At 44.2% G+C, this 25799-nt stretch overlaps 2 protein-coding genes across 12 annotated transcripts in view; one reads left to right on the top strand and one right to left on the bottom strand.

Annotated features, from left to right (window-relative positions):
• Window positions 1-835: 835 nt before the first annotated feature.
• On the bottom strand, window positions 836-7596 carry EIF2B2 (eukaryotic translation initiation factor 2B subunit beta). The gene is made up of 8 exons (XM_072839371.1): window positions 7298-7596; window positions 7065-7185; window positions 6785-6933; window positions 5688-5851; window positions 4714-4809; window positions 3843-3980; window positions 2773-2839; window positions 836-1528 (listed from the first exon to the last, which is right to left on the bottom strand). The coding sequence occupies exons 1-8, from the start codon at window positions 7458-7460 to the stop codon at window positions 1371-1373; spliced, it is 1056 nt and encodes a 351-aa protein (XP_072695472.1). The 5' UTR covers window positions 7461-7596; the 3' UTR covers window positions 836-1370.
• The window catches only part of PGF (placental growth factor), a 51403-nt gene continuing 32560 nt past the window's right edge, over window positions 6957-25799 (top strand). Inside the window, exons 1-2 of one of the 11 annotated variants that reach the window (XM_072839384.1) lie at window positions 6957-7737; window positions 8048-8258. Coding sequence is in view for 2 of the 11 variants with exons in the window: in XM_072839375.1 (XP_072695476.1) it covers window positions 8254-8258 (5 nt within the window). In the remaining 9 variants the exon portion in view is untranslated. The remainder of the gene's footprint in view (window positions 7738-8047; window positions 8259-25799) is intronic. The other 10 variants (XM_072839372.1, XM_072839378.1, XM_072839380.1 and 7 more) reach the window with 10 other exon arrangements.

Genomic DNA, 25799 nt, shown 5'->3' with positions numbered 1-25799 from the left:
CTTTTTCTAGACTTTTATCCTATTGCGTATACATACTGTTTTGTTTTAATGAAGGTCATACTCTGCATACTGCTCTGCAGCTTGACTTTTTCCTAGCTTGTTTTACTTGAGTGTTAATTGGACTTTGTTACAAATCTGTCCCATTCTTTTAACACAAGGCTCACAAAGCAAATGCCTGTAGGGGTTAGGTAGATAGTAAATGTGTTAAATGGGAGGAACTGCAGACAGGTTTTTCCATTTAATTCAGAAGCTGCCCAGGTACAGTCAGCTGCTGCCATTTGGAAACTTGGGCCCAGAATTGCCAAAGCTTCTGTTTTCAAGAGAAGCAAGAAATATGAATTTGTTTAATGTGCAATCTCCACATTTTTTTCTTTGCATTTTTAAATATTGGTAACTAATTCAAATTAAATACAGGGTGAACCAGCCAAAACATCTTTAATCCAGATACAGCCCTTAAAGCCCCCCTTTTGAAACCTCTACTGCAGCGTATATACATGATGATCCACAGTATGTCAGATTTGCTTTAAGCAAATTCTCAGGTGCCATTCCAGAGATCAAATGATAGAAGTCTGGATAGAGGCCAAAATGGTACATTTTTTTAAGCTCCCAAATGATTCTGATGATCAGAGTTCTTGGAACCACTGTCTTAGATTACTAACAAGTTGTTTGGGACCACTGCCAGTGAATTAGGAAGGAAACTGTAAATCCTTTCATTTGCATTTCTGTTTTAGATGGTTCCCTCTAATTACAGCCCTCTATGAAAACACAAAAAGGGCTCTGCCGCTGCTGTTTCAAGCAGTTCAATCAGAGCAGAACAATAAATAAACCATCTCAGGAATCTTCAAGAAGCTTTTATTGGCACCGGCCAGGAAAAGGTGTGGTAGCCATTTCTGAGCAAAAACCTGTATCCCAGCAAGGTCTTCAGTGTTAAGTTTAACACCCCACTGAACCAGAAAGTTCAAGTTCCTGAAACTTAAGTTCCAGACACCCCACATCACCAAGAGGTTAAGAGGTGTCCCCACTGAAGAATTTTTTAAGTAAACTCTGTGCCCAACATGGGGCTCGAACTTGGGGCTTGACCTCGAGATCAAGAATCACATAGTCTACTGACTGAGGCAGCCAGGCACCCCCAAGAGACTCCAAAATCAATAGGTCAAGCCCCACTGCTCCTATTAAGATCAGAAAGGCAAGCAGCAGTCCTGAATGTGCATCCTTGTTATGGGATGACTAAAAAGGCAAGAAACAGTATTATGTTTTTCTCAGGTTGACTCCAGGTCACTCTCCATTGCAAGGACGATGTTTTCAGCAGTCACACTGAAGTCCCTCTCCATTCTGTATTTGGCTAAGCAGCTGCTTAGAACGAGTGGTGGTCATAGGACATGATCATCAGGATGGTAGAGTTCACTCATCAGGCGGTAGATGTAGGAAGGTGCATTCCCACCAATGTTGGAGATAAAGAGGGTAATGAGCTCTGGGGGGACGTAGTCAAACACAGGGCAGTGAACGCTGACCTTCTCCAGAATGTCCCCTGAAAGGCAATCACACGTGCTGAAAATAAAGTGGAGGATCCTGCTCTAATAACTAAGCACACAGATTCTAGGCTCAATAATGCAGGCATACCTGCAACCTCAAGAAAGGGAAGTTACAGCAAAGTACAAACCAGAAGAGAGGACTTCACATCATGACACCCTGCTTCAAACTCCAATGCCTTTCCACAGCCCATAGGATAAACTCCCAACTTCGGATAGCAGCCTTCAAGATCTGGCCCCTCCTCACTGCACTACACTAATTATAATTCATCCCACTCTCCTTCATGTCATTACTCTCCAGCCATATGGACCTAATTGAGGCCCTTTGCATCAACGCCTGGAAGACTCTCTCCTTGATCTTTACATGGTGAGCTCTATTCATTCTAGACTCAGCTGGAATGTCCTCTCATTAAGACCCTTGCCCCATTAAGGTAGTTTCCTGCCATTTTCCATCACATCATCCTTGTTTTCTTCCCAAAACATCCCATGACCTGACATTTTCTTGTCTGTCTGCTGCAACAGAATGTAAGCTCTGTGGGAGCAGGGCCTATTTGTGTTGTTCATTGTTACATCCTAGTACCTAGAATAGTGCTGGATACATAGTGGGTACTCAACAGATACAAATAATTCTTGAAAAAATGGATGTGTGAATAAATGGATGAAGGTATTCAACTTCTAAGAATTAGCATCCCAGCTCTGCTCCTATAAGGTGTTTAAGGCCCTGTTATGTTGATGAGGTGAGAGGCTCACTGAGCAGAGCTGCTGCCTTCAGAAGTCAGAGAAAGGGACCCCAACACACAAAAGTATCTAGGTCACAGGCAAGTTTTATAGTAGGCACATTTTAGAGCATGCTTCCTTTGGCACTCCTGTCACCAAAATGATTCCCTACAGCAAATAAGAACTAGTACATTTTCCCAGTGGGTTGCTGCATGTGTATCAAGCAATGTGCAAAGCCAAACCCCATTAATGCTAGATGAACCAACCTACCATGACCCCAGTACTCAAATATATTAGTCTCAGAACAAAATAAACACAGACTAGATCAGGCACCCTAAGATGCTAAAGGGAAGGCCCCATGAGAATGATAAAAAGCACAATCTGGCCAACATTCAATACCCACTGACTACCAGAACATCATCAAAAAGACCAAAAAAAAAAAAAAAAAAAAAAAAGACCAAAATACACACATGTGCACATGCATGCACACACACACCCCCTCCCCCCACCGCCCCGCCTTCCATACCTTCTGTGAAAGGCAGGACTTCTTCAGGAGCCACAAACTTGTGAAATGAATCTTCTTCATTGGGGAACTAGACAAGGAAAAATTTGAAAGGGTGGGGGGGTGAAAGAGAAACTCAGCAAATTACACTTTTAAGTATACAGCCGAGGGAAATAAAAAAGGTATGTCCACACAGCAACTTGTACAGTAGCATTATTCGCAAAAGGTTGAACAACCCAACTGCCCCCCAACAGGTCAATGGATAAAAACGTGGTAGATCCCTGTAACAAAGTATTATTCAGCCACAAAAAGAAACCTTTTTTTTTCTTGTTAGAGCTAGGAACCTTGAACACATCATGCTAAATTAAAGAAGTCAGAAACAAAAGGCACATATTGTGTGGTTTCTTTTATATGAAATATTCCAAACAGGCAAAGCCACAGAGACAGAAGGCAGATTAGTGATTCCTAGGAGGTGGGCAGAGGGGGCAATGGGGAGTGATTATGTAATGGGTACGGAGTATTTTCCTGGGATGATGAAGGTCTGAAACCAGAGAGCGGCAGTTGCACAATGCTGTGACTATAGTAAATGCCCCTGAGCTGTACATTTAAAAATGTTTAATTGTATGTTATGTGAATTTCACCTCAATTTAAAAGAGATCTGCAAAGAGGTTGGTATTTCAAAGCAAACAGCTTCTATCACTAATGAAATGGCTCCCCACTTTGTAACACTACTTGTATTCAGGCTACAGAGAACTGTCCCTCCAACGATAACAAATAAAACCTATGTTCCGAGTTTCAACTTGTTTGGCATTTCCAGAAACAGTCAGGGTACTGGGCAATGGTGGCAGTGTAAACAAAGGGCCTCCCCCAACTGTCCTGACCTTACAATTTTGATTTCTCAAAGCTGACTAGTTATAACAATCTTTTTTTCCTGGTTCAAGGCTTCTGTGGCTTTTCCCAACCTCTACTGGGTCTAATCCATTTAGTAAACGCAGATAAAGTGAAGCCTCACAGTGAGTAGATTGAAGGCCCAGAGCTCAACTGAACACTTTGGCTTCCTTCTCTCTACTGGCTATAGACGGACACATACATACCTGTGGGGAAAGCTTGAACATGGGAGCACAAACGATGAGTGGGGTGGAATGGTGTTTTGCTGCCAGTGCTAGAGTGTGAGTTCCTGTCACAGCTCTCAGGGCACCGTTGGCCAGGATGGTCTTTGTGCCAATGATCACCTTTGGAACAGGAAGCAAAATGTGAGTCATCCTACTGCAAGAGCCTTAAATGGGCTATTGGGGACAACAGGCTAAATGCTCAGGCCTCAGTCTTGACACTGAGGGTCGTGCACTAGTAAGGGAAAACGGATTCTACAGTGAAGACCAGGAGTTCTAGCTCAAGGGTAGCTTCCCAAAGAAAGAATGAGTATAGTATGTGACAAGAAGCTACTATCTTCTGCTTTTAGCCCCGTCTTTTCTGGAATCTATATGCCACACCTCCTGAGAAGCTAGGAGCTATTCTATTCACCATCCACCACTGCCAAGCTCTCTGAGCAGAAGGCAGGGACCCCCTACCCAATCCCTAGCAGCTGCCACACTTAACATAGCCCTATTTCATTCTCTTCGATGCTTTCATAAAAAAGAAGCTGCTCTGGGGTGCCTGGCTGGCTCAATCAGTAGAGCATGTGACTCTTGAACTCAGGGTTGTATTCAAGCACCATGTCAGGTGCAGAGATTGCTTGAAAAAATAAAATCTTTAAAACAAAAACAAAAAGAAGCTAATCTAAGTGAGGAACAATGATACAGATAAAGGGAAAAGAAGTTCAGGTAATATATTAAAAAGCCCCAAGTATATACTTTCAAAAGGTACTAGAAGCTTTCTTGTCATGGATATTATAGGGGGGAGAAAAAAGAAATCTGTATTTTGGAAGTATAATCTTCATGAATTCAGTATAACTCCAAATACACCCACCTTGTTGACTCTTGACATAACAGCAAAAATGGCAGCATCAGTCATGACAGTTGTCTCAATACCTGCTTTGGATAAATTGACTGCCATTTCATGACCCTGCAATAGGAAAGAAAGGCCTGATGTTAGAAGAGAGTGGGGAGAGTGTGCAAGGCATCTCCAATGGAACTGGATGTGGAAAATTCTGTGATATTGGGCACAGCCAACACACAACTGCCAACAGGTAATTCCTTTTTCTGCCCATGGTAGGTATTCTCTGGTACGCTGCAGGAAAGCCCAGGAGAAGCCAATAAATGTTGAATTTTCCACAGGAGCACTAGAGCAGCCACAAAACTGGAAATACCGCTTGCTTGTGTAACTAGGCAGCGCTGATAGGATAGCTCCTGGCTCCTTATTTTATGACCTCCTGCATCCTTACCTATTTCCTTTCTAAAGACCTATTATTTACATAGGGATTGAGTGAGGTCAGACCAAGCATCAGTCATCCCCCAAGGCAAGTTACCCTATTTTGATTCCTAAAAGAACCAATGTATTTCCTTTCTTGGACCCAGCATTTCCCCTAACTTTCCTCAGCCAGTGTTTAAGAATGTTGACAGGATGAACAACTTGAAAATTCCCTTCATGTTTTACTTTACCTTCTCAATGTCTTGCTTATCAATTGAAAGTTGGCATGGAGCCCATCTATCACTTCTTTACTTTTTTATTTTTTAAAGATTTTATTTATTCATGAGACACACACACACACACACACACAGAGAGAGAGAGAGAGAGAGAGAGAGAGAGGGAGAAATAGGCAGAGGGAGAAGCAGGCTTCCTACTGGGAGCCCGATGTGGGACTCGATCCCAGGATCCCAGGATCATGCCTTGAGCCAAAGGCAGAGATGCTCAACTCCTGATTCACCCAGACATCCCCCAAATGCCACTTCTTTATTCTTTTTGTTTTTCCTTTTTCTTAGCAGCTCCAGCAGTCCACCTACCTGACAGAAAGGAGCACACTCTGCCACAATGACATGGAATTTCCTCTTTCGGGCAGCCTCTATGAGGAAGGCCTCTACCGTTCGGGAGAAGCCAATGGTCATGATCACCTCGTTGGAGTGGATATGCTCCAGTGCCTGGGCTGCAATGTTCTCTGTTGTCCCTTCTGCAAGAACAGTCAGTTTGGCAAGGAAAATGTGAAACTGCCATGCCACACCACCAACACAAGACAAACATGAATGATAGAACATGGACAGAGATAGGTGCCCTTCACACAGAAGGCCCACCTAAGCAGACCCTGGTAACAGGATTAACAGACCTAATGTGAAAGTCACATTCTCTGAAAAGCCCTGCCCCACTGGGATCTTCTACTTTTCAAGTTCTCAGCCTACCTTCTTTCCCAGCAGAACCCTTACTCATCCACTTATCCCCCCCCTTCAACCCTGCCTGATACAACACCAGCTCCCTATAATTCATTTTGAAGACCATGAATTCAGGCAAAAGAAACGGTCCAATTTGAGAAACTGCAAAGTGCTAGGAGTGGGGTAAACAGAGTTTCCTCCTAAAAGAACTCCTCTAAAAGGTGGCCACAACACCTCCACCTGAGAAGGAGGCCACAGAAGAAAAATAGGGGAGGAATTTGGAAGCAGCAGCTCCAGACACACAGACCCAGCCTCTTCCTCCCTTGGGGAACTCTTGATTGTAATGAATACCTGCAGGTCTCCTGGGTCACAAAGACAAGGGGAATGGAGGTGGTGCATCTGTGTGTATAAAAATTCAAGAAGAAATTTAGTGAAAAAGAGTCTATCATCTGTGGTTTTAGGGAGTTCATCTTTAAAGTGAAAATATAGCTCTGTCCTAATAGTCTCTGCAGCAGTGGATCCACAGTCTATAAAGGGCTGGTATGTAAGGAAATGTAGAGAAGGCTATCTTAATCCTGCCACCTGTTCCAACCCTTCCTCTAAATCAGGACAGAGGACAAAGCTTGGAGAACCACAGGACTGGTTATCTCCCATCTCTGCTGATGAACAACTTCTAGGGTCTTCTCTTCCTTCATCTGCCTGTAACCTGCCCTGTGATCAGGGTTCAGGACACTTACCCAGTTCCACAAGCAGCTCATTAATTGCCTCAATGATGTTGGACTGGAGTTGGGCATAATGGAAACTGAAATCCTCGCTCAGGCCTTCGGATGTCAAGAGTTTGTGCAAGGACTCCTGCTGATCGCTCTCATCGCTGCGTCCGTGGAGTCTAAGTAGGCAACAAGACCCAAACAGGGAGGTGGGCGGAGACATAGTCATTTAAGCAACAGGAGCTGCTCAGCTCCACTAAGGGCTCCAACCAGGGAGAGGGACTGGTGCAAAAATGGCCCACATCCTGACCTGCCATACTCCTCCCGGATGATCCTGAGCACTCTCCGCACCATGTTGCCCACTGTGGTCTCCGAGGGCTGCGCAGCCGTCATTCTCTGGCCCTCTCGGCGGACAAGTTCCATCAGCTCCTCTGTGGTCCGAGGGAGAGAGGGTGAGAGGGCACGAGCGAGATGAGGCCTGGCCGACTCTCCGCCTGCGGACTGGATAGTGGCGAGGGACGCGACAGAACCAACATGCCTTACCTGCGTTGCTCCAGCGGTGGTCGGTGATGATCCGGCGCAGCAGCCCCAGGGTCTCACGAGCCATGTCCTCGGAGCTGCGCCGCCCACCGTCCCGCTTCAGGGCCTCCACGAAACTCTCGATGCTCCCGCACAACTCCGAGCCCTCAGCCGCGGCTCCCGGCATCTCGAAAACAGCCGCCTCGCCGGCGGATTCCGCACCTGCACAAGGTCGGTCTTTGCACTTCCGGGGCGGGCGAAGTCGGCTTCCGCTCTGCAACGAGAACTCCGGCGTGAGAGTCTTCGGGCCACGCCCCCTCGATGCCACGTCCCGCCCCTCCACCTGCCTGAGCCAATCAGCGGCTAGGAGCTCGAGTTACTCAGTTGCCGCCGAGCGTCAGCGAGCCCCCGAGGCCCGAGGACCGGAAGTGGCCTTTCTGGGTCCCTCCGAGGCTGAACCAGAGGTGAGCTGCGAGGCCCCACGAGGGTAGCTAGTCCCATTGCTATGGAAACAGCTAGTCTCGGAGACACCCCCCCCCCCCGCCGCCCGAGATCCGAGGCTGCCCTACATAGCCGCTGCCCTGGTCCCCAGGCGAACACCCGCTCTCCTGGCAGAGACGCTCAGAGTGCGTGTCCGGGACCCTCTGCACCTCGGGCAGACAGGCCATTATGATGCTCTTATACTGCATGGAACTGGTTGGTTCGCACCTGTGTCTAATAGAGTCAGTTCCCTGAGGGCAGGAACCATATCTTTTTTTGCCTTTGCATTCCCAGCGCCTCGTACATCTAACGTAAGACGGGAATCCGGGATGAGGAGGCCGAATACGCCCCAGTAAGGATATTCAAAGTGGGAGCTTACGTGGAAGCATAGATGATGTCCTTCCATTTGAACAGACTACAGAGGCTGGGGAACATAACATAATACCAAGAGCTACTGTCGACTTAGCGCTGTGTGTGCCTTAGCTCATCTCTTGCAATTTATGAGGTAGGTCCTCTTATCCTCATTTTACAAGAAAGCAACCACAAAATTTAAGCAATTGGTAAAGGGGATGCGTTCATATTTAAATCTACGTCTGTCTGAATCCAAAGTCTGTGTAATGAGAATCCCTATTTCTTTAAGTTCTTAGAATCTTTGGACACACACTTAAAAAAAAAAAAAAGATTTTATTTATTCATTTCCTTGACAGAGAGTGAACAACAGGGGTCACAGCAGAAGGAGAGCAAGCAGCAGATTCCCCCTTGAGTATGGAGCCCAATGTGGGGCTTGATCCCAGGACCCTGAGATCATGACCTGAGCTGAAGGCAGACATTTAACCAACTGAGCCACATTTTTAAGACATTTGTTACAACTGACACACATTTTATTTATTTTATTTTTAAAAATATTTTATTTATTTATTCATGAGAGACACATACACACACACACACACACACACACAGAGGCAGAGAGACACAGGCAGAGGGAGAAGCAGTCTCCATGCAGGGAGCGTGATGTGGGACTCAATCCCAGGTCTCCAGGATCACACCCTGGGCTGAAGACAGAAGCTAAACCACTAAGCCACCCAGGGATCCCCTGACACACATTTTAAAGACATTTGTTACAATTGACAAATTGCTCTCCAAAAAGCTACATCAATACCAAAATCAGACAAAGCTAGGACAAGAAAACTACAGACCAATATCCCTCAAGGCACAAAGTCCAAATCTGTAACCAATTAACAAGTCAATACATAAAAAAGATTAATACATCATTACAAAATAGAATTCAAACCTGGAATGCAAAGCTCTTTTAATATTTGAAAATTAATCACCTTAACAACCCATATTAACAATATAAAAAGTGAAACCACATGATCATATCAATTGATGCAAGAAGCATTTGACAAAATTCGACAGCCAGTGAATTAAAGAAAATTCTCAGAGAACTGGGAATAGAAGGGAACTCCTTTAACTTGGTAAAGAGCACCTACAATAAGAGCCTGCACTTAACATAATACTTTATGGTGAAAGACCACCTTCTTTTTAAGGTCAGGAACAAGGCAAGGATGTCCACTCCTATTTAACATTATACTCAAAGTCCTAGTCAGTGCAGTAAGGTAAGAAAAATGTTAAAAACATACAGACTAGAAAGAGAGAAAACTCCCTATTCACAGAAATTATTGTCCACACAAAAAATCCGAAGAATCAACAACAATGATAAAAAACCCCTCCTAGGTATTATGCTGAGTGAAGTAAGTCAGTCGGAGAAGGACAAACATTATATGTTCTCATTCATTTGGGGAATATAAATAATAGTGAAACGGAATATAAAGGAAGGGAGAAGAAATGTGTGGGAAATATCAGAAAGGGAGACAGAACGTAAAGACTGCTAACTCTGGGAAACGAACTAGGGGTGGTAGAAGGGGAGGAGGGCGGGGGGTGGGAGTGAATGGGTGACGGGCACTGGGGGTTATTCTGTATGTTAGTAAATTGAACACCAATAAAAAATTTAAAAAAAAAACCCTCCTAGAACTAATTAGTGAATTTAGCAAGGATACAAAGTCAACACACAAAAATCAATCTTACTTCTGTATACTAGCAATGAATAATTAGAAACCAAAATTGAAAACACCGTACCTCCCAAAAGCCATAATATATTCCTCAATTTTGTGTTAAGTTTGAATTGTCCTAAAAATTGTACCCATTTGCATGCTTGCTAACACTTAGCATGTTCTGAACAATTTTAGATATTGTTGTTCTTTATTTTTCCAGCATCAGGCCATTGCAACATAAGGAATGTACTATTTTATACATGTAAAAAAAATACATGTTGTGTGTATAATATAGTTATGCAAGTTATGAAGCATGACAACAAAATGAACATACATGAGCACATCTTCTCAACTTAAAAACCAAGACTCTTAAAAATATAGACATAGAAAGTAGACTGGTAATTTTCAGAGGCTGGAGGGAGACATAAGTTATTATTTAATGGGTACAGAATTCTGGCTTTACAACATTAAAAGGGTTCTAGAGATGGGAGATGGATGGTGGGTGATGGACATACATTAATGCCACTGCACTGAACACTTACAGGTTAAAATGGTAAATTTTATGTTCTGTGTATTTTACTACAATTTAAAAAAATATGTGAGGTATACAAAAAAACCCTGAAATACTGCCAGAACCATCTTATTAATGTGTGTTTTTGTTTACCCCATTTCCCTGTCTTCCTTCATACCCAAGGATAACCACTGAATTTTGATTGATTTTTCTTTGTTTTATTTTTTAAAAAGTATTATATATATCCCTAGACAACATATTGTTTAGTTCTGCTTGGTTTGGAGTTTTTAACAAATGGCATTATAATGTAATTTTCTACAACTTGCTTTTTTCACTTGGTATGACATTCCTAAAATTCATCCATGTTGTTACATGTATTTGTGGTTCTCTCTCTCTTTTTTTTTAATAAATATTTTTATTTATTCATGAAAGACATACAGAGAGAGAGAGAGGCAGAAACACAGGCAGAGGGAGAAGCAGGCTCCATGCAGGGAGCCCGATGTGGGACTCGATCCCAGGACTCCGGGATCATGCCCTGAGCAGAAGGCAGATGCTCAACCGCTGAGCCACCCAGGCTGCCCATCTTGCCTACTTTCTTAAAAATCTTTTTAAAAATAGACTTGTAGAAGTACCTTATGTATTCTGAACACTAATCTTTTTCACTTTTTATATAAATATCTTTTCTCAGTTCATGTGTTGTCATTTTACGTACTTTGAGTTGTCTTTGAACAGAGTTCTTTATTTTAAATATCAAATGCATCAACCTTGTGTTGTATAGTTAATGCTTTTCATGTTTTATTTTAAAAATCCCTCTCTGATATAAAGGCTTAAAGGTAACCTCTTATCTTTTCCTTCTGAATAATTTAAAACTTAAAATTTATGACTAATTTTGAGTTACTTTCTATGTGGGGTGAAAGGTGGGAATCCAATTTTATTTTCTTTTTCCATTGATTTCAATGCTACCACTGTAATATGCCAGGTGTCTATAATGGGTGAGTCTGTTTGGGGAGTATTTTGTTCCATTGCTAAATTTGCCTATCCCTTACCCAATATCACCTTATCTTATTTACTATTGTCTTATTTTATAAAAAGTCTTGCTATCTGGTTAAGAAAAATTCCCTTGCCATACATATTTCTTTAAGAGGGTCTTAACTAGTTTGGGGCCTTTACTCTTTCATATATGTTTTAGAAATAATTTGTCCATTCATAAAAAAAAAAAAACCCAAAACACAGAACTCTAAATATGTTGCTTGGAATTACTTTAAATCTCTAAATTAATTTGAGGAAAATTGACAACTTTAGGATATTGAGTCTTCCCATCCATGGACTTGGTACATTTCTCCGTTTATTTGTGTCTTTAATGTTTGTTTGTTTTAAGATTTTATTTATTCATGAGAGACACAGAGAGAGACGCAGAGACATAGCAGAGGCAGAGGGAGAAGCAGACTCCATGCAGGGAGCCCCATGTGGGACTCAATCCCGAATCTCGGGATCACGCCCTCAGCCTGAGCAGACGCTCAACCACTGAACCACCCAGGCATCCCTGTGTCTTTTTTTTATTGGTGTTCAATTTACTAACATACAGAATAACCCCCAGTGCCCGTCACCCATTCACTCCCACCCCCCGCCCTCCTCCCCTTCTACCACCCCTAGTTCGTTTCCCAGAGTTAGCAGTCTTTACGTTCTGTCTCCCTTTCTGATATTTCCCACACATTTCTTCTCCCTTCCCTTATATTCCCTTTCACTATTATTTATATTCCCCAAATGAATGAGAACATATAATGTTTGTCCTTCTCCGACTGACTTACTTCACTCAGCATAATACCCTCCAGTTCCATCCACGTTGAAGCAAATGGTGGGTATTTGTCATTTCTAATAGCTGAGTAATATTCCATTGTATACATAAACCACATCAAACGCCAGGACACCTGCACCCCAATGTTTATAGCAGCAATGACCACGATAGCCAAACTGTGGAAGGAGCCTCGGTGTCCAACGAAAGATGAATGCATCCCTGTGTCTTTAATGTTGTTTGGTAAAATGTTGTAATTTTCTCCATATAGGTCTTACACATCTTTTAAAAGATTTATTCCTAGGCACCTTGTATATTTATTGCTATTATAGATTATTATCATTCTTTTTCATCATTGCCAAATTGATAGAGAAAATACAAAAACTTTTAATTTTCATTTCTTTGCTCATTAATCAAGGTGAGCTTTTTTTTCATATTTATTTGACTTTGCATTTCTTCTCTTATGAATTGCTCGTGTGTGTGGTTGCCCGCTTTATTTTTTAAGATTTTATTTATTTATTCATGAGAGACACAGAGAGGAAGAGAGAGAGAGAGAGAGAGAGAGAGAGAGGCAGAGACACAGGCAGCAGGAGAAGCAGGCTCCATGCAGGGAGCCCGATGTAGGACTTAATCCCGGGTCTTCAGGATCAGGCCCTGGACTGAAGGCAGGGCTAAACCGCTGAGCCACCCGGGCTGCCCTGCCCATTTTTCTAATATGGTACGTGACAGACATTCTGGTTGTCCACCCGATATCCATTTCTTTCTTCTTCCCTGTTAAAAGAACTTGTTTGGTTTCTACCCACAGGAAGAGTGGTTTTAACTTATGGGTAAATCCTGATTGGTTTAAGCCAATCATGGCAATTCCATTCTCCTTTAAGAAAAAAAAAATTTAACAGGTTGGTGTTGGGTAATGCATTTTCTAGCCAGCAGGATAAAAAGAGATCTGTTTGGAAAGGTTTCTTTGTTATTTAGTAACAGAGAAGACTACTTAGTCTCTTCTACCTCTGATCGTCTGAGATATGGTGCTTAAAGCTCTTGCAGCTATCTTGTGAGGTCTGAAGATTGAAGATAAAGTTAACATGCCAAGGATGGCAGAACAGAAAAATAGAAAGAACCTAGGCTTTTGATGATATCAACACTTAATGGGTATTTTACATATATAAACTCTTTTCATTCTTACAGCAATCCTATGAGATAGATACTACTATAACCATTTTCAAAATAGGAACCTGAGGCAAAAGTAGGATAACTTGCTTAATGACACACACCCAGTAAGTGAAAGAGTTGAGATGTTAATCCAACAGTATAGCTTCAGTGCCTGCACTGTTAGTCTGTGTACTGTGGAGCCTTATATTAAAGTTGTGTGAAATCAGCAAATCCAGAAGTTGCCTAACTTTTATACTTCTTATTATATAAAGTGATACGTCTCTCTATTCATAAAATTTTGAGTTTTCTATCACTTGTAGCCCAAGGCATCTTGATATTGGGCATTTAGTTTTTTGGTTGACTTGTAAGGTCTATTCATATATTAAAGATACCAAGCATTTGTAATTTGTGTTGCAATATTAGTAGTTTTGGAAACTTTGCCCAATTCTCATATATTGCTATGGGATTTTAAATTAAAACCCTTTTCAGTAGGACAATTTGAAAAAAAAAAAAGCAAAAAATTTTTAAATGTTCATTCATACTCTTTAAACCAGTATGTCTTAGGAATTTATGCTAAGGAAATAATCAGAAATAGGCACAAAGATTTATCCACAATAATATTTTTTATTTTATTAGTTATAACATAAAAATCAGAAATATTCCTAAATACTCAAAGTTAGGAAATTGGTTTGGAAATTAGGTACTGCCATCCATATTTTAGGAGAATATTTAATGACATAGGAAATACCTTATGATAAGAATTACTGAGAACATATTGTTAAGTTTAAAAAGTAGGTTGCATGCAGTCACTCTGGAAAATAGTTTGGCAATTCCTTTAAAAACTGAAAATGGATTTATAATACAATCCAGCAATTGCACTCTTGCTCATTCATCCCAGAGAAATGAGCACTTGTGTCCAAACAGCATGAATGTTCATAGCAGCTTTATTCATAATAGCCAAAAACTGGAAGCTTCCCAAATGTCCTTCAATTGGTTGACATTTAAACAAACTGTGGCACATCCATAGCATGAGATATGGCTCAGCAATAAAAAGGAACAAACTATTGATAACTGCAACAACTTAAATGAGCCTCAAGGAACTGAATGAAAAAAGCCAATCTCAAAAGTATATTTAGTAGTGCATAATTCCATTTATGTATCATTCATGGAATAACACATAGAAATAAAAAATAGATTAGTCATTACCAGGGATTAGGGATGGATGGGGGGCATGAGATGGGTGTAGCTATGAAGGCGTGACTTAAAGGATAATACAGTTGAGCCTCTTGATCTTGTGGAGATAGTTATGCAAGGCTGCAGATCATAAAATTTCATAGAGCTACACACATGAGTGCATGTGTAACTGGTGAAATCTAAAACTATAGATTCTGTCAATGTCAATATTTTGATTTTGAGGGAATCCCTGGGTGGCTCAGCGGTTTTGCGCCTGCCTTTGGCCCAAGGCGTGATCCTGGAGTCCCAGGATCGAGTCCCACATCAGGCTCCCTGCATGGATCCTGCTTCTCCCTCCTCCTGTGTCTCTGCCCCCCCTCCTGTCTATCATAAATAAATAAATCTTTAAAAAAATATTTTGATTTTGATGTAGTACCATAGTTGTATAAGTTGTTACCATTAGAAGAGGTAGGAGGAAGGGGCATGGGACTTCGGTGTATATTCCTTTCAATCTCTTGTGACTCTACAATTATTTTGAAATAAGTAGTTAAAAACTTCATAAACCAGGATTTATAAAATAAAAGCATCTACTCAAAAGAAAATTATAGGCATGTCTGGTTGGCTCAGTTGGTGGAGCATACAACTCTTAATCTCCAGGTTGTGAGTTTGAGCCCTACATTGGGTGTAGAGTTTGCTTAAAAATAAAATCTTTAAAAGAAAATTCTAATGGATTACATCACATTACAGTAATTGTTAAATGACTCAGTGATGGGATCCCTGGGTGGCGCAGCGGTTTAGCGCCTGCCTTTGGCCCAGGGCGTGATCCTGGAGACCCGGGATCGAATCCCACATCAGGCTACCGGTGCATGGAGCCTGCTTCTCCCTCTGCCTTTGTCTCTGGTGCTCTCTCTCTCTCTGTCTCTCAGTCTTTCATGAATAAATAAAAATAAATAAAATCTTAAAAAAAAAGATTTAAAAAAAATGACTCAGTGCTAAATTGATAATAAGAGAGACTGTTTCAAGTACAATTTTTCAGAAAAGCAAGATGCAAAAATAATATATTTGATAGGATCTCAATTTCATTTAAAAATATTATTCATATGTATTATATATTAATATACACACCCACATATATACACACACATATACATCATATATTTGTATATATATGTGTGTGTATACATATATACACATACAGGTATGAGTGTGTGTGTGGATATGTGTGTGTATAAATGACATACACCAAGATGTTAACAGTGGCTCTCTCTGGTACTATGATTACAGGTTATCAGAGACCCCTAAAATTGCCTCCTAAGCTATTCTATATTAATAGAGTTTTGGTTCAGCAAATAGACATCCAGAATAACAACTACATTTCTTAGTCTAGTCTCCCCGGCAGGTAGATGTAGCCACGTGATTACATTCTTAATATTGGGATGATGTGAAACCATTGTGTTGCCGCTGCTGAGAAACTTCCCTGGAAGATAGCTGGCATGTGTCCATCGGCCTCTTTATCCCTTTCTCTTTCTGGCTGCCTTTCTGCTCTGTCAGCCTAGATGACGAGGATTCAGGAGTAGTGAGCTAGAAGGAACCTGGGCACCCTGAGGCCTCTGAGGAGCAAAACTATCATACCAGCCCGGACTTTTGAACTTCATTTAGCTGTAAGCAAAATAGACTTTTTTGAGGCCTCTGAGGAGCAAAACTATCATACCAGCCCGGACTTTTGAACTTCATTTAGCTGTAAGCAAAATAGACTTCAATCTTATTTGAGCCACTGTTACCTTGAGGTTTCCATCACTTGCAGTCACACCCAGTCCTAACAAATATAAGAGTGATTTTAATGTTCATTTGTGTTTTGTAATTCCCAATATTTCAACAATAAATATATCCCATTTATAATCAGAAAAAAAAAGTTATTTGTAAGAAAAATAAATCTTTCCATCAGGCCCTTTCCCTCAACCAGGAATATGATTATGTTGACCTGATCTTCCAGATTTTCCCAGTATTCCAATTTCAGACATTCTGGCTGATTGCCTGTGAAGTTATCAGATCACAGTTTCTGAAGGTAATTTGGAGATAGCGTGAGTATGATGATAATTTTCAACTGTGAGGAGGGAGGCTGACCAAAATATTTGTGCCTTTCTCCTCCTGTTCCAAAGAATCTCCTTTATGCCATCGGATCACTTCCTTTTCCTGAAGGGCTTTGACTCAACACTGCGGCATGTGAATACACTACTGTTTTTATCCTTCTCTGATTGTTTTGGTGGATAAGTCATGTCTCTACGCAACCTGAGAACAAGTGCTATTGTCATGGACACCTGTTGTTTTTGTCTGCCCTTCACCCCCTTTCCTCTGGGAACTGTCCCTCCTTATGTCATTCAGGTGGAACTGTCAATCTCAGAGGCTCCTAGCCACAGGGATGGCACACCACCCAGGTCTGGGCAGTCACCCCAATTTGACACTGTCTGTACAAAGTCATTTAGTCCTTCCCTGTGATTTGCTATACGGACCTCAGAGGAAAGCATGTTCTCGCCTTTAGATCATCTGCTATCAGAAGACTGGCTTGGGATTCTTGGTGGCCAGCTTTCCTGTTTTGTGGAGGAAGCTTGTCTGTAGGAGAAAGTCAGGCAACTGCTCCAAAAGAAGTAGAAGTGAAGAGAGGCAAGTCCTGGAGTGAGAGAGAAAGAGCAAATGAGCTATGACTTGAAGTGAACTGATACAAGCTTGTAGACCTAGTCAGGCTTGAAGGTAGAGCTACCCTTGCTTAGACTTCTCAACAAATCCCCCTTTGGCTTAACTTTTTGAGTTGCTACAGACTTGACTAAGTTTCTCTTTTTTCCTCCAAGGAGGCCAGCCCTCTTCTCAGGCATTATTTGATTGATTCTACTAGACTAGAAGCTGATCTTGGTCTAAGTGTAGATTTGTATTTTAGTGGAATCTGGCTCTGTTCTTGAAATTCTCTGCCACTTGAACTAGTCAGTTGCTAGGAATTTGGAGGAAAATTCTAATGACAAACACAGGTAATGGTACCAGGGCATGTGATTAGGAAAAAAAAATACCACCCTATTGTTATCAGGACTGCATGTTAATAGCTGGTCTTCATAGATCAACATATACAGTATATAACAAATATTTGTTCACCATCTTTTCATACTGAGCACCATATTTCATATTGGGAAATAGCCCCTGTACTAGGAGAAACTCAATAATAAAATAGCATCATCCTTTAAACTTAGAGGATTTTGCCTTTTAGTTAAAGATTTTCATACTCTTTATCTCTTGGTCTCTAAGGAGCCCTAAGTAGTGAGCTGGTTCTTATCAAGAGATTCATTATATCACAATTGATAAGTTCATCATAAGTGAGGATAGTACCAAGTACATAGATAGACAAAACAATAGTCTGTGATTCTGAAAAAAGAAAAATGTGGAGACTAATGCCCACTAGCCAGCTATCCTCTCATGTTATGTTATACTGTTTAAAAGTTGCAGCTTGGAAGTCAGATGAATCTCATTTTAGATCATAGGTCTGCCCCACCCAAGCTGGGTGATCATAAAGTGATTCTAATGTACTTAATAAAGATCTGGTTGTATTTTAAAATTTTTTTTATTTAAATTCAATTTGGTTAACGTATAGTGTATTATTAGTTTCAGAGGTAGAATTTGGTGATTCAGGACACCTGGGTGGCTCTGTGGTTGAACATCTGTCTTTGGCTCAGGTTGTGATCTCAGAGTCCTGGGATCAAATCCCACATCAGGCTCACCACAGGGAGCCTGCTTCTCCCTCAGCCTATGTCTCTGCCTCTCTCTCTTTGTCTTTCATGAATAAATAAATAAATAATTAAAAAAAAGAATTTAGTGATTCATTAGTTGCATGTAACACCCAGTGTTCATTACATCAAGTGCCTTCTTTAATGTCCATCACCCAGTTATCCCATTCCCCCACCAACCTCCCCTCCAACAACCCTTAGTTTGTTTTCTATGATTAAGAGACTCTTATGGTTTGCCTCCCTCTCTGTTTTCATCTTATTTTATTTTTCCTTCCCTTCCCCTATGTTCATCTGTTTTTTTTCCCATAAATTCCACATATGAGTAAAATCATATGGTATTGGTCTTTCTCTGACTGAATTATCTTGCTAGTTCCATGATACCCTCTAGTTCCATCCACGTTGTTGCAAATGGCAAGATTTCATTTTTTATGGCTGAATAATATTCCATTGTGTATATTCACCACCTCTTCTTTATCCATTCATCTATTGATGGGCATCTGGCCTCTTTCCATAGTTTGATTATTGTAGACATGGCTGCTATAAATGTCGGGGGTGCAGGTGCTCCTTTGAATCACTATTTTTGTATCCTTTGGATAAATACCCAGTAGTGCAATTGCTGAGTCATAGAGTGGTTCTATTTTTAACTTTTTAAGGAACCTCCATACTGTTTTCCAGAGTGGCTGCACCAGTTTGGGAAGTTTGCATTCCCACCAGCAGTGTAGGAAGGTTCCCCTTTCTCTGCATCCTCACCAATGTCTATTTCCTGAGTTTTTAATTTTAGCCATTTTGACCAGTGTAAAGTGGTATCTTGTGGTTTTGATTTGTATTTCAAACTGGTTGTATTTTTTTAAATTTTTATTTATTTATGATAGTCACACACACACAGAGAGAGAGAGAGAGAGAGGCAGAGACATAGGCAGAGGGAGAAGCAGGCTCCATGCACCGGGAGCCCGACGTGAGATTCGATCCCGGGTCTCCAGGATCGCGTCCTGGGCCAAAGGCAGGCGCCAAACCGCTGCGCCACCCAGGGATCCCTCAAACTGGTTGTATTTTAAAGACCAGATAATCCAGATAAAAAATAATACCAGCTTTTATTTCTAGAACTCCTCTCTTTCAAGAATGAATGAAGTATTGTAACTACCTGAGAGCGTTTCAGAACAGCAACAGACCTTGCATGAGGCTACATCCCAGTCAGGAAGCCTGGGCCCTTCACCCAAGTAGCTTCCTCCCACTCTTGGTACATAAGTGACACTCACTGACCTGCAGACAGAGGCTGCCAGTGGCTTCTAGAGGCCCAAGGCTTACTCTCACATCTGGCTCCCCTCTTCCGCTAAAGTAATTTCTATCCCTGGTTTGATGCCCGTGGCTCACAACATCCTTAAAAACAGATAGTCATTGTCTAGCTTCAGAGGGTAGTTTGATTAACTGGTTCCTAACCAGAGTAGAAAAAGAAACGGTGGGGGGACTTTTCAAGTGTGCCATCCACATTGTGCAGAATGCCATGGGTAGGAAGTACTGAGTTGACCATTGAGATCAGAAAATTCTTTCCAATCTCAGCTAACTTCATTTATTGGGGCTTGTGTATTAAGCATTACAGTGCCTTCCCCTGATTAAACATTCACATTGTGCCAGAGACTATATATTACATCTAAGACTTCCGAGACTACAGTGGAGGAAGCCAAGGCTTGGAGGGGTTAAGGGACATGTCTAGTCATACAGCTAGTGGGGGCAGAGCTTAGGTTTGTCTGTCTCCGGAGACCTCCCAGGACGTCCTAATACCACACCATCCACACCCTTTCTGTTAGAGTGGCAGGAGTGGCCTTTAGGGGTCACACAAGGGCTTCTAACAATCTCTGAGGCCTTTGGGTTCTTAGGGATCTAAGCTCTGTGTCCCTGCACTGTCACATGAGTAAGGAGCCAGTGGATGAGACTGGAGTGGGTGCTGAGAAAGCTGAATAGCAGGCCTCTGAGAGCTGTACCCCAGTCTTGCTGGGATGCCCAGCACACACCTCTGGGTGCTGGGGGCTGGATAGGGAAGAGCCCTGCTGGGTTCTGGATCTGCCTGCCAGCTCCTAACCCCCTGAAGGGAAGACTGCATGGAAAACTCCCAGGGTTTACAGGCCGTAGCCTGGGGTAGATGGCTCCGTAGAGCCCAGTGGCCAGTTGCATCCCGTGGGAAAGCCTTGGCCCCGGCCTGCCTGGGAGCCACGGTGGTGCCGCCTCCTGCCCACGGCTTGGCTCAACTTGGTTCAGCGGGTTCCCAAGTGGCTTGACTTCCTCCCCTATACCTCCCCCCCACCCTGCAGTCTCCAGGGAGCCAGGGAGGCCACTAGCAGAGTTGGCTCTCAGGTCCCCAGGCCTCCCCAAGCCCTTGCTCCACACACCTGGGAGCCAGGTTTCCCCCAGGGAGCAGGAGGGGAGCCTCTAACCCCCCTGAGAGCACTCCTGCCCCTAGGTCTGTTTAAGACTGGCAGGCCCCATCCCCAGTCCTTCCGCTGTGCACTGAGGCTCCACTCTGGGCTGCAATAACAGGGCTTGGGGTATGGGCTGTTGTTTTTGCAGCTGGGCTGGGGCGGAGCGGCAGCGGGAAGGCGGCATGGGTACTGACGGTCTGAGAAAGCCCCGAGCCCGCATTCCCACTAGAGCTGGGACAGCCTCTTCAGGCTAGTGACTGCTGTGCCTGCGTGGAGAGGCCCCTAAGCACTGCTGGAGGAGCGTGGGGGAAGGCAGAGAGAGAAGCCGGCCAGTAGAACAAGAGCTTGGGGGGACCCCAAGCCTTCTCTGAGCCAGCCCTCCCCCAGCAGGCTGTGCTCCCCTCATTTCTAGCTGCAGCTGGACCTAACCTCTCCCCTACCCCACCCCCGCACATCTGGGAGATGCTGAAGCAAGCTTCCTTAAAACAAACAACAAACAAAACAAAATATCTCATTTACTAGGGACAAATGTTAGAAACTAAAAAGAATAAAGGTCACCCATAATCCTTTCACTCAAAAATACCCATCAAGAACATTTGATGTGTTTCCCTATGACCTCTTTTTTTTATTGTGATAAAATGTACATAACATAAAATTTAACATTTTAATAATTTTTAAGTATACAGTTCAGTGGCGTTAAGTACATTCACAATCTTGTGCAACCATCACCATCTCCAGAACTTTTTATCTTCCTAAACTGAAACTATGCCCATTAAGAAATAACTCTCTGTTACTTCCAGGCGCCGGCTGGCAAGTACCTCTCTACCTCCTATCTCTACGTGTTTGACCGTTTTCTAGGTATGTCAGGTTAAGTGGAACTGTACAATCTTTGTACTTTTGTCTCTAGCATATTTCACTTAGCATAATGTCTTCAGGATTCATCCGTGTTATAGGATGTGTCGGAATCAGAATTCATTCCTTTTTAAGGCAGGTTAGTATACACACACACACCTCACATATTATTTATGTACTCATAACATTTTTTCATGTAATTAAGATTATACTTCGTCAGCAGTTAGAGATCCTGATTTTTTTACTCCGACGTTGCCACGTCATTAAAAATTTCCCCTAGAAATAGTCTTAGTGCTAGGACTACTCTAGCTTACTCTTTAATTCTTAGTGCTTACACTTTAATTCCTTATGTACATAGATACAGCATAATAGATTTAACCAGTCTCCTGCCATTGGCTACTGAAGTATCTTTTTTGTTTTATTGTTTGTTTCTTCTTATAAACAAAACCAAGAAGAACATCTCAGTAGACATTTTTATGGGTCCTCCCTGCTGCCCTGTCATTTTCACATTAGTTCCCAAGGGAGAGTACCAGAAGTAGAATTTGCTCACCAAGGTGATAAACACTCCTCAGTCATCTTGATAACTATCACCTCAGACTTGCCAGAAAAATTATGCCTGTTGCTCCTCCCACAAACAATGTAGGAGATCCAAAGGCTTTTCCTTCCTTTACCACACATTTGGCAAATTTCAGAGGACTCATGTCCCTGGTGCTGAGAAGCCAGGTACCTCTTGCTATGCCTTCTCTTTTCCTGGAGAAAGGTGAAGACTTCCACAAATAGGGCTTCAAGATACCCAACCATCTTCAGATGCTTTCTGAGATTGCTCTGCCCTGGCAGGGCTGGCCAGTCCAGTTGAGGTGATAAGTTTTTGATGTCCCTAGGGTAGAGTGGCCCAGAAGAGAGCCAGCCTGAGCCTGCAGCCTCCTCAGGGAGATGGCCGTGCAGAACTAGCCTGGGAGCAAAGAAGCAACTAGCAGAGTAGGGGTACTAGTCTCTATCCTGCGTGTGGCCTAGGCTTGGTCCAGGACAATTCTGCGGACTCCCTAGTGACTGCTCCGCCAACCCCATGCAGATAGATAGCTATATAAATGGTAGCCATTTATTGAGGGCTTACTATAGGCTAGCTCCAAAGGCTCTGGTAAGGCTCTAGTAAGGCTGGGTTCCTCTCACAGACCCTAGCTGTAGGTTTTTGTCACCACTTTACTAACTAGGCAACTAAGTTCCACAGTCATTTGGGACCTTGTTCAAGGCACACAGCTGTGTGTAGTAGAGCTAGAATTTGTACTCAGACATCTCCAACTCTAGGCTCTTCTGATTTCCTGGTTCTCCTTATAGGGGCTATGCTGGCACCCCAAGACTGGGGAGGAGAGGAAAGAACTGTGGATCAGTGATGGATGGTCTATGGGGTGGAATTTGGCTCTGCCCTCTCTGTTGGGCCTTGCCAAATCCTAGGCCAGAGACCCCTGGCCACTGGGAATGAGGAGTGCTTCATGCCCCAAGGGGACCTGGCTCAGGCAGGGACAGGGGCAACTGGGGAGGGGGTTACTAGAGACTTCACTGCACACAAAGAGCCTGATTGTGTCGCAGACTCTGCACTTTGGAAAAATAAGTATCATGAAGTTGTCTTGTTTTGGACAATCTGGTGTCCCAGAGATCCAAGCCAAAGAAAACATGAACTGAGAAGCAGGAGCCAGCAATGCTGAAGCCTACAGGTGAAGCCCGTGCTTCCGGGTTTGAGGACGGGAGCTCCCGTGGGTTCCCAAGCTGGAACCAGGGTGCTTATGTCCAGAGCAACCTCTTTTCCCTGGGGTCCAGGCAAAGGACAGACCTTGGGCTGGGGAAATTTTTCCACAGACAGATGGGAGGAGGAAATCAGGGGAGATCAGAGCTCCCTGTGGAACCTCAGCCGGGGCGGGGGGGCCACCACCAGAAGCGCCTCACCACATCCAGGAAACACTGGGAAGCTCAGAGATCTACAAATTTTGTGGGCTCCATGCCCAAGCCTAAGGAACATGCACTGAGATGAGCCAGGTTGGGGGCTGGCCAGGCCTCTGGTATCAGAGCACCCTACAAGGCAAGGGAAGGCAGCTTAGTGGGAACCCAGGCCAGGAGGGGTGATCTTTTTTTTCCGGAACAGGATTCCCTGTGGGGTACAGAACAGAAGTCTGTGGGCTGCAGAGTCTGGGACGTGCCTGTTGGACTGGGCTGGGGTCAAGAGGGCGGCCCACTGGCCTGGCCTCATCAGCCAAAGCCAACACAGGAAATGCCAAGCAGACCTCAACGTCCGGGCACCTAATTGCTCTGGCTGGCAGGGAGCGCCTCCTCCCCAGATCTACTGGGGGCAGCCCTGGCGGCAGAGAGGGAGCAGTGGCCTCCATGCGCAGGGGAGGCTCAACCCCCTGGCCCGAGGAGCCGGGCAAACACTCAGCAGGCAGCACAAGGAGCCAGGCGTTACCCTGGACGGCGGCCACTGGGTTGTTGCTGGGATCCAGTTTCCCCGCTCACGCTCCTCGCTCCTCCGCTCCTCTGAGAGGAGAGATGCAAGGGGTCAGCCCCTCCACCAAGCCCCAGGAAGGAGCCTGGTGGACAGACAGTTGTTAAAGCCACCGCCGCCAGGGTGATTAGGCTGCTGTGAAGGGCCTCGCAGCCGGGCAGGGTCCGGCCTGCCAGGCAGGCCACTGGGGCCACCGTGACCGGCTGGGAGCAGAGGAGCCAGGGAGGGAACAGCGTATGTTGCAGCCGCTCGTGCTGATCCGATTAGTTGGTGAATTGACACTCCTTAATGATTTCCTTTCTGCGGCCCAGCCAGAGCCAGAACTGTGGGGTGGCCTGCATGGTAAACAGAGAGGAGACTTTGGGCCTTCCCAGGCTCCTTTTAAGCTGGCCACCAGCTGGGGCTGGGGCAGAGGGTCTTCATACTGGGTGCCAGCTCTGCTGGGAACCACCCTATGGCCCCTCAGGGACTGATGAGCCACCCTGTGTGCAGGGATGGGCTCCTCGCTTGCCAGTTGGGGACCCTCTTCCCCATTTGCCCACTGGTGCCTAGGACAGTGGAGCCTGGCAGGTGCCATCTATTCTCCCAGGCTCAGCTGGAGCCTGGTACAGAGTAGGTTTGCCAAGGATATTGACAACATGAGTGGATCAGCAAATGGATCCATTTCCCCCAATTGGCCTGATTGCTTTGTGGGAGAATCTCTGTGATCCCCTTCAAGGCCTGGGTGGTCCTTGTGGGAACATTTTTCCAGACAGTCTCGTGAATGGAGAGCTCTCCCAAGGCCATCTGGTCTATTCCCCTGCCTCTAAGGGCAGCATCTCCTAAACCATCTCTAACAGGCAGCTTTGCCACATTTTGGCCAAGTTCCCCCTTTTGGCATGAGCGTATGTGCACACACATGAAGGTGTATGTGTGTGCCTGGGTATGAGCATCTATGTCTGCCCAGAAGGAACACTAGATATTTTCTTCCTTGCCCATCCTTTGTGTTCTCTCAGCTTCCCGGATTCCCTTCCTTGGAGGTCCCAGGCAGGGAGGAGGAAGGTTAGGTCTGGTGTGGAGGCTTTCTGGGTCACGACCTTTTCAGAGCTGGTCTTGTTTATATTTTAGGCTGAGGCACAGGCTGGGCTGGCCTCCCACCTGCCTGTCCCCTCAGTCACCTTCCTAGGAGGTGCCCCAAACCCTCTGTGAGTAGGAGATGGTCCTGGCTGCTCAGGGCCTGGGCTGGGGTAAGGGCTGCCTCCCTCCCCTCACTGGTGGACATGCTAGAGGCCAGCTAGCTTGTGGCCACATGGGAATATAGGATGGTAGTCCTGGCGGGAGAACAGGTCCATCTAGTCAGCATTAGCAGGCAGGGGCAGTGGCCAGCACCCACCAATGATGTTAGGCAAGAAATGCCCCTTGAGGCCAGGGGAGGAATGTGTGTGTCCCAGGTACATCAGAGGCCAAAATGCAATCCTTCCTTTCCTCTTGACAGATTTGGTTTGAAAACCCCTCCACTACCAGCTAACGAGCCCTGCCCAGCCCAGACATCTAGGGCGTCGAAGCCACAGAGAGGACACTGAGGGATCCTGGAGGACACTAGAGGAGGGGTGCCACTGCATCCAAGCAGACTATGTACCCACTCCTAGCCCACTGCTTCCTTCTCACTTCCAGTCCCCCTCTCTCATCCCAGACCTCCCTCAGGGGGTTTCCAGCCTCTCCCCTCTATCATATCTATCCGCTGCAGGGAAGAGGCTGGAAGCTCTGGCAGAGTGAGAACAAGGCCAAGCTGTGCAGTCTGGGACAATCACTAATGCTTTCTGAATCTGTTTTTCTCATCTTTAAAATGGGAATGAGGAATATCCAC

The sequence above is a fragment of the Canis lupus genome, chromosome 9 (genome assembly GCF_048164855.1).
Source record: "Canis lupus baileyi chromosome 9, mCanLup2.hap1, whole genome shotgun sequence".
Lineage (NCBI taxonomy): Eukaryota > Metazoa > Chordata > Mammalia > Carnivora > Canidae > Canis > Canis lupus.
This window is presented reverse-complemented; position numbering and strand designations above follow the sequence as displayed.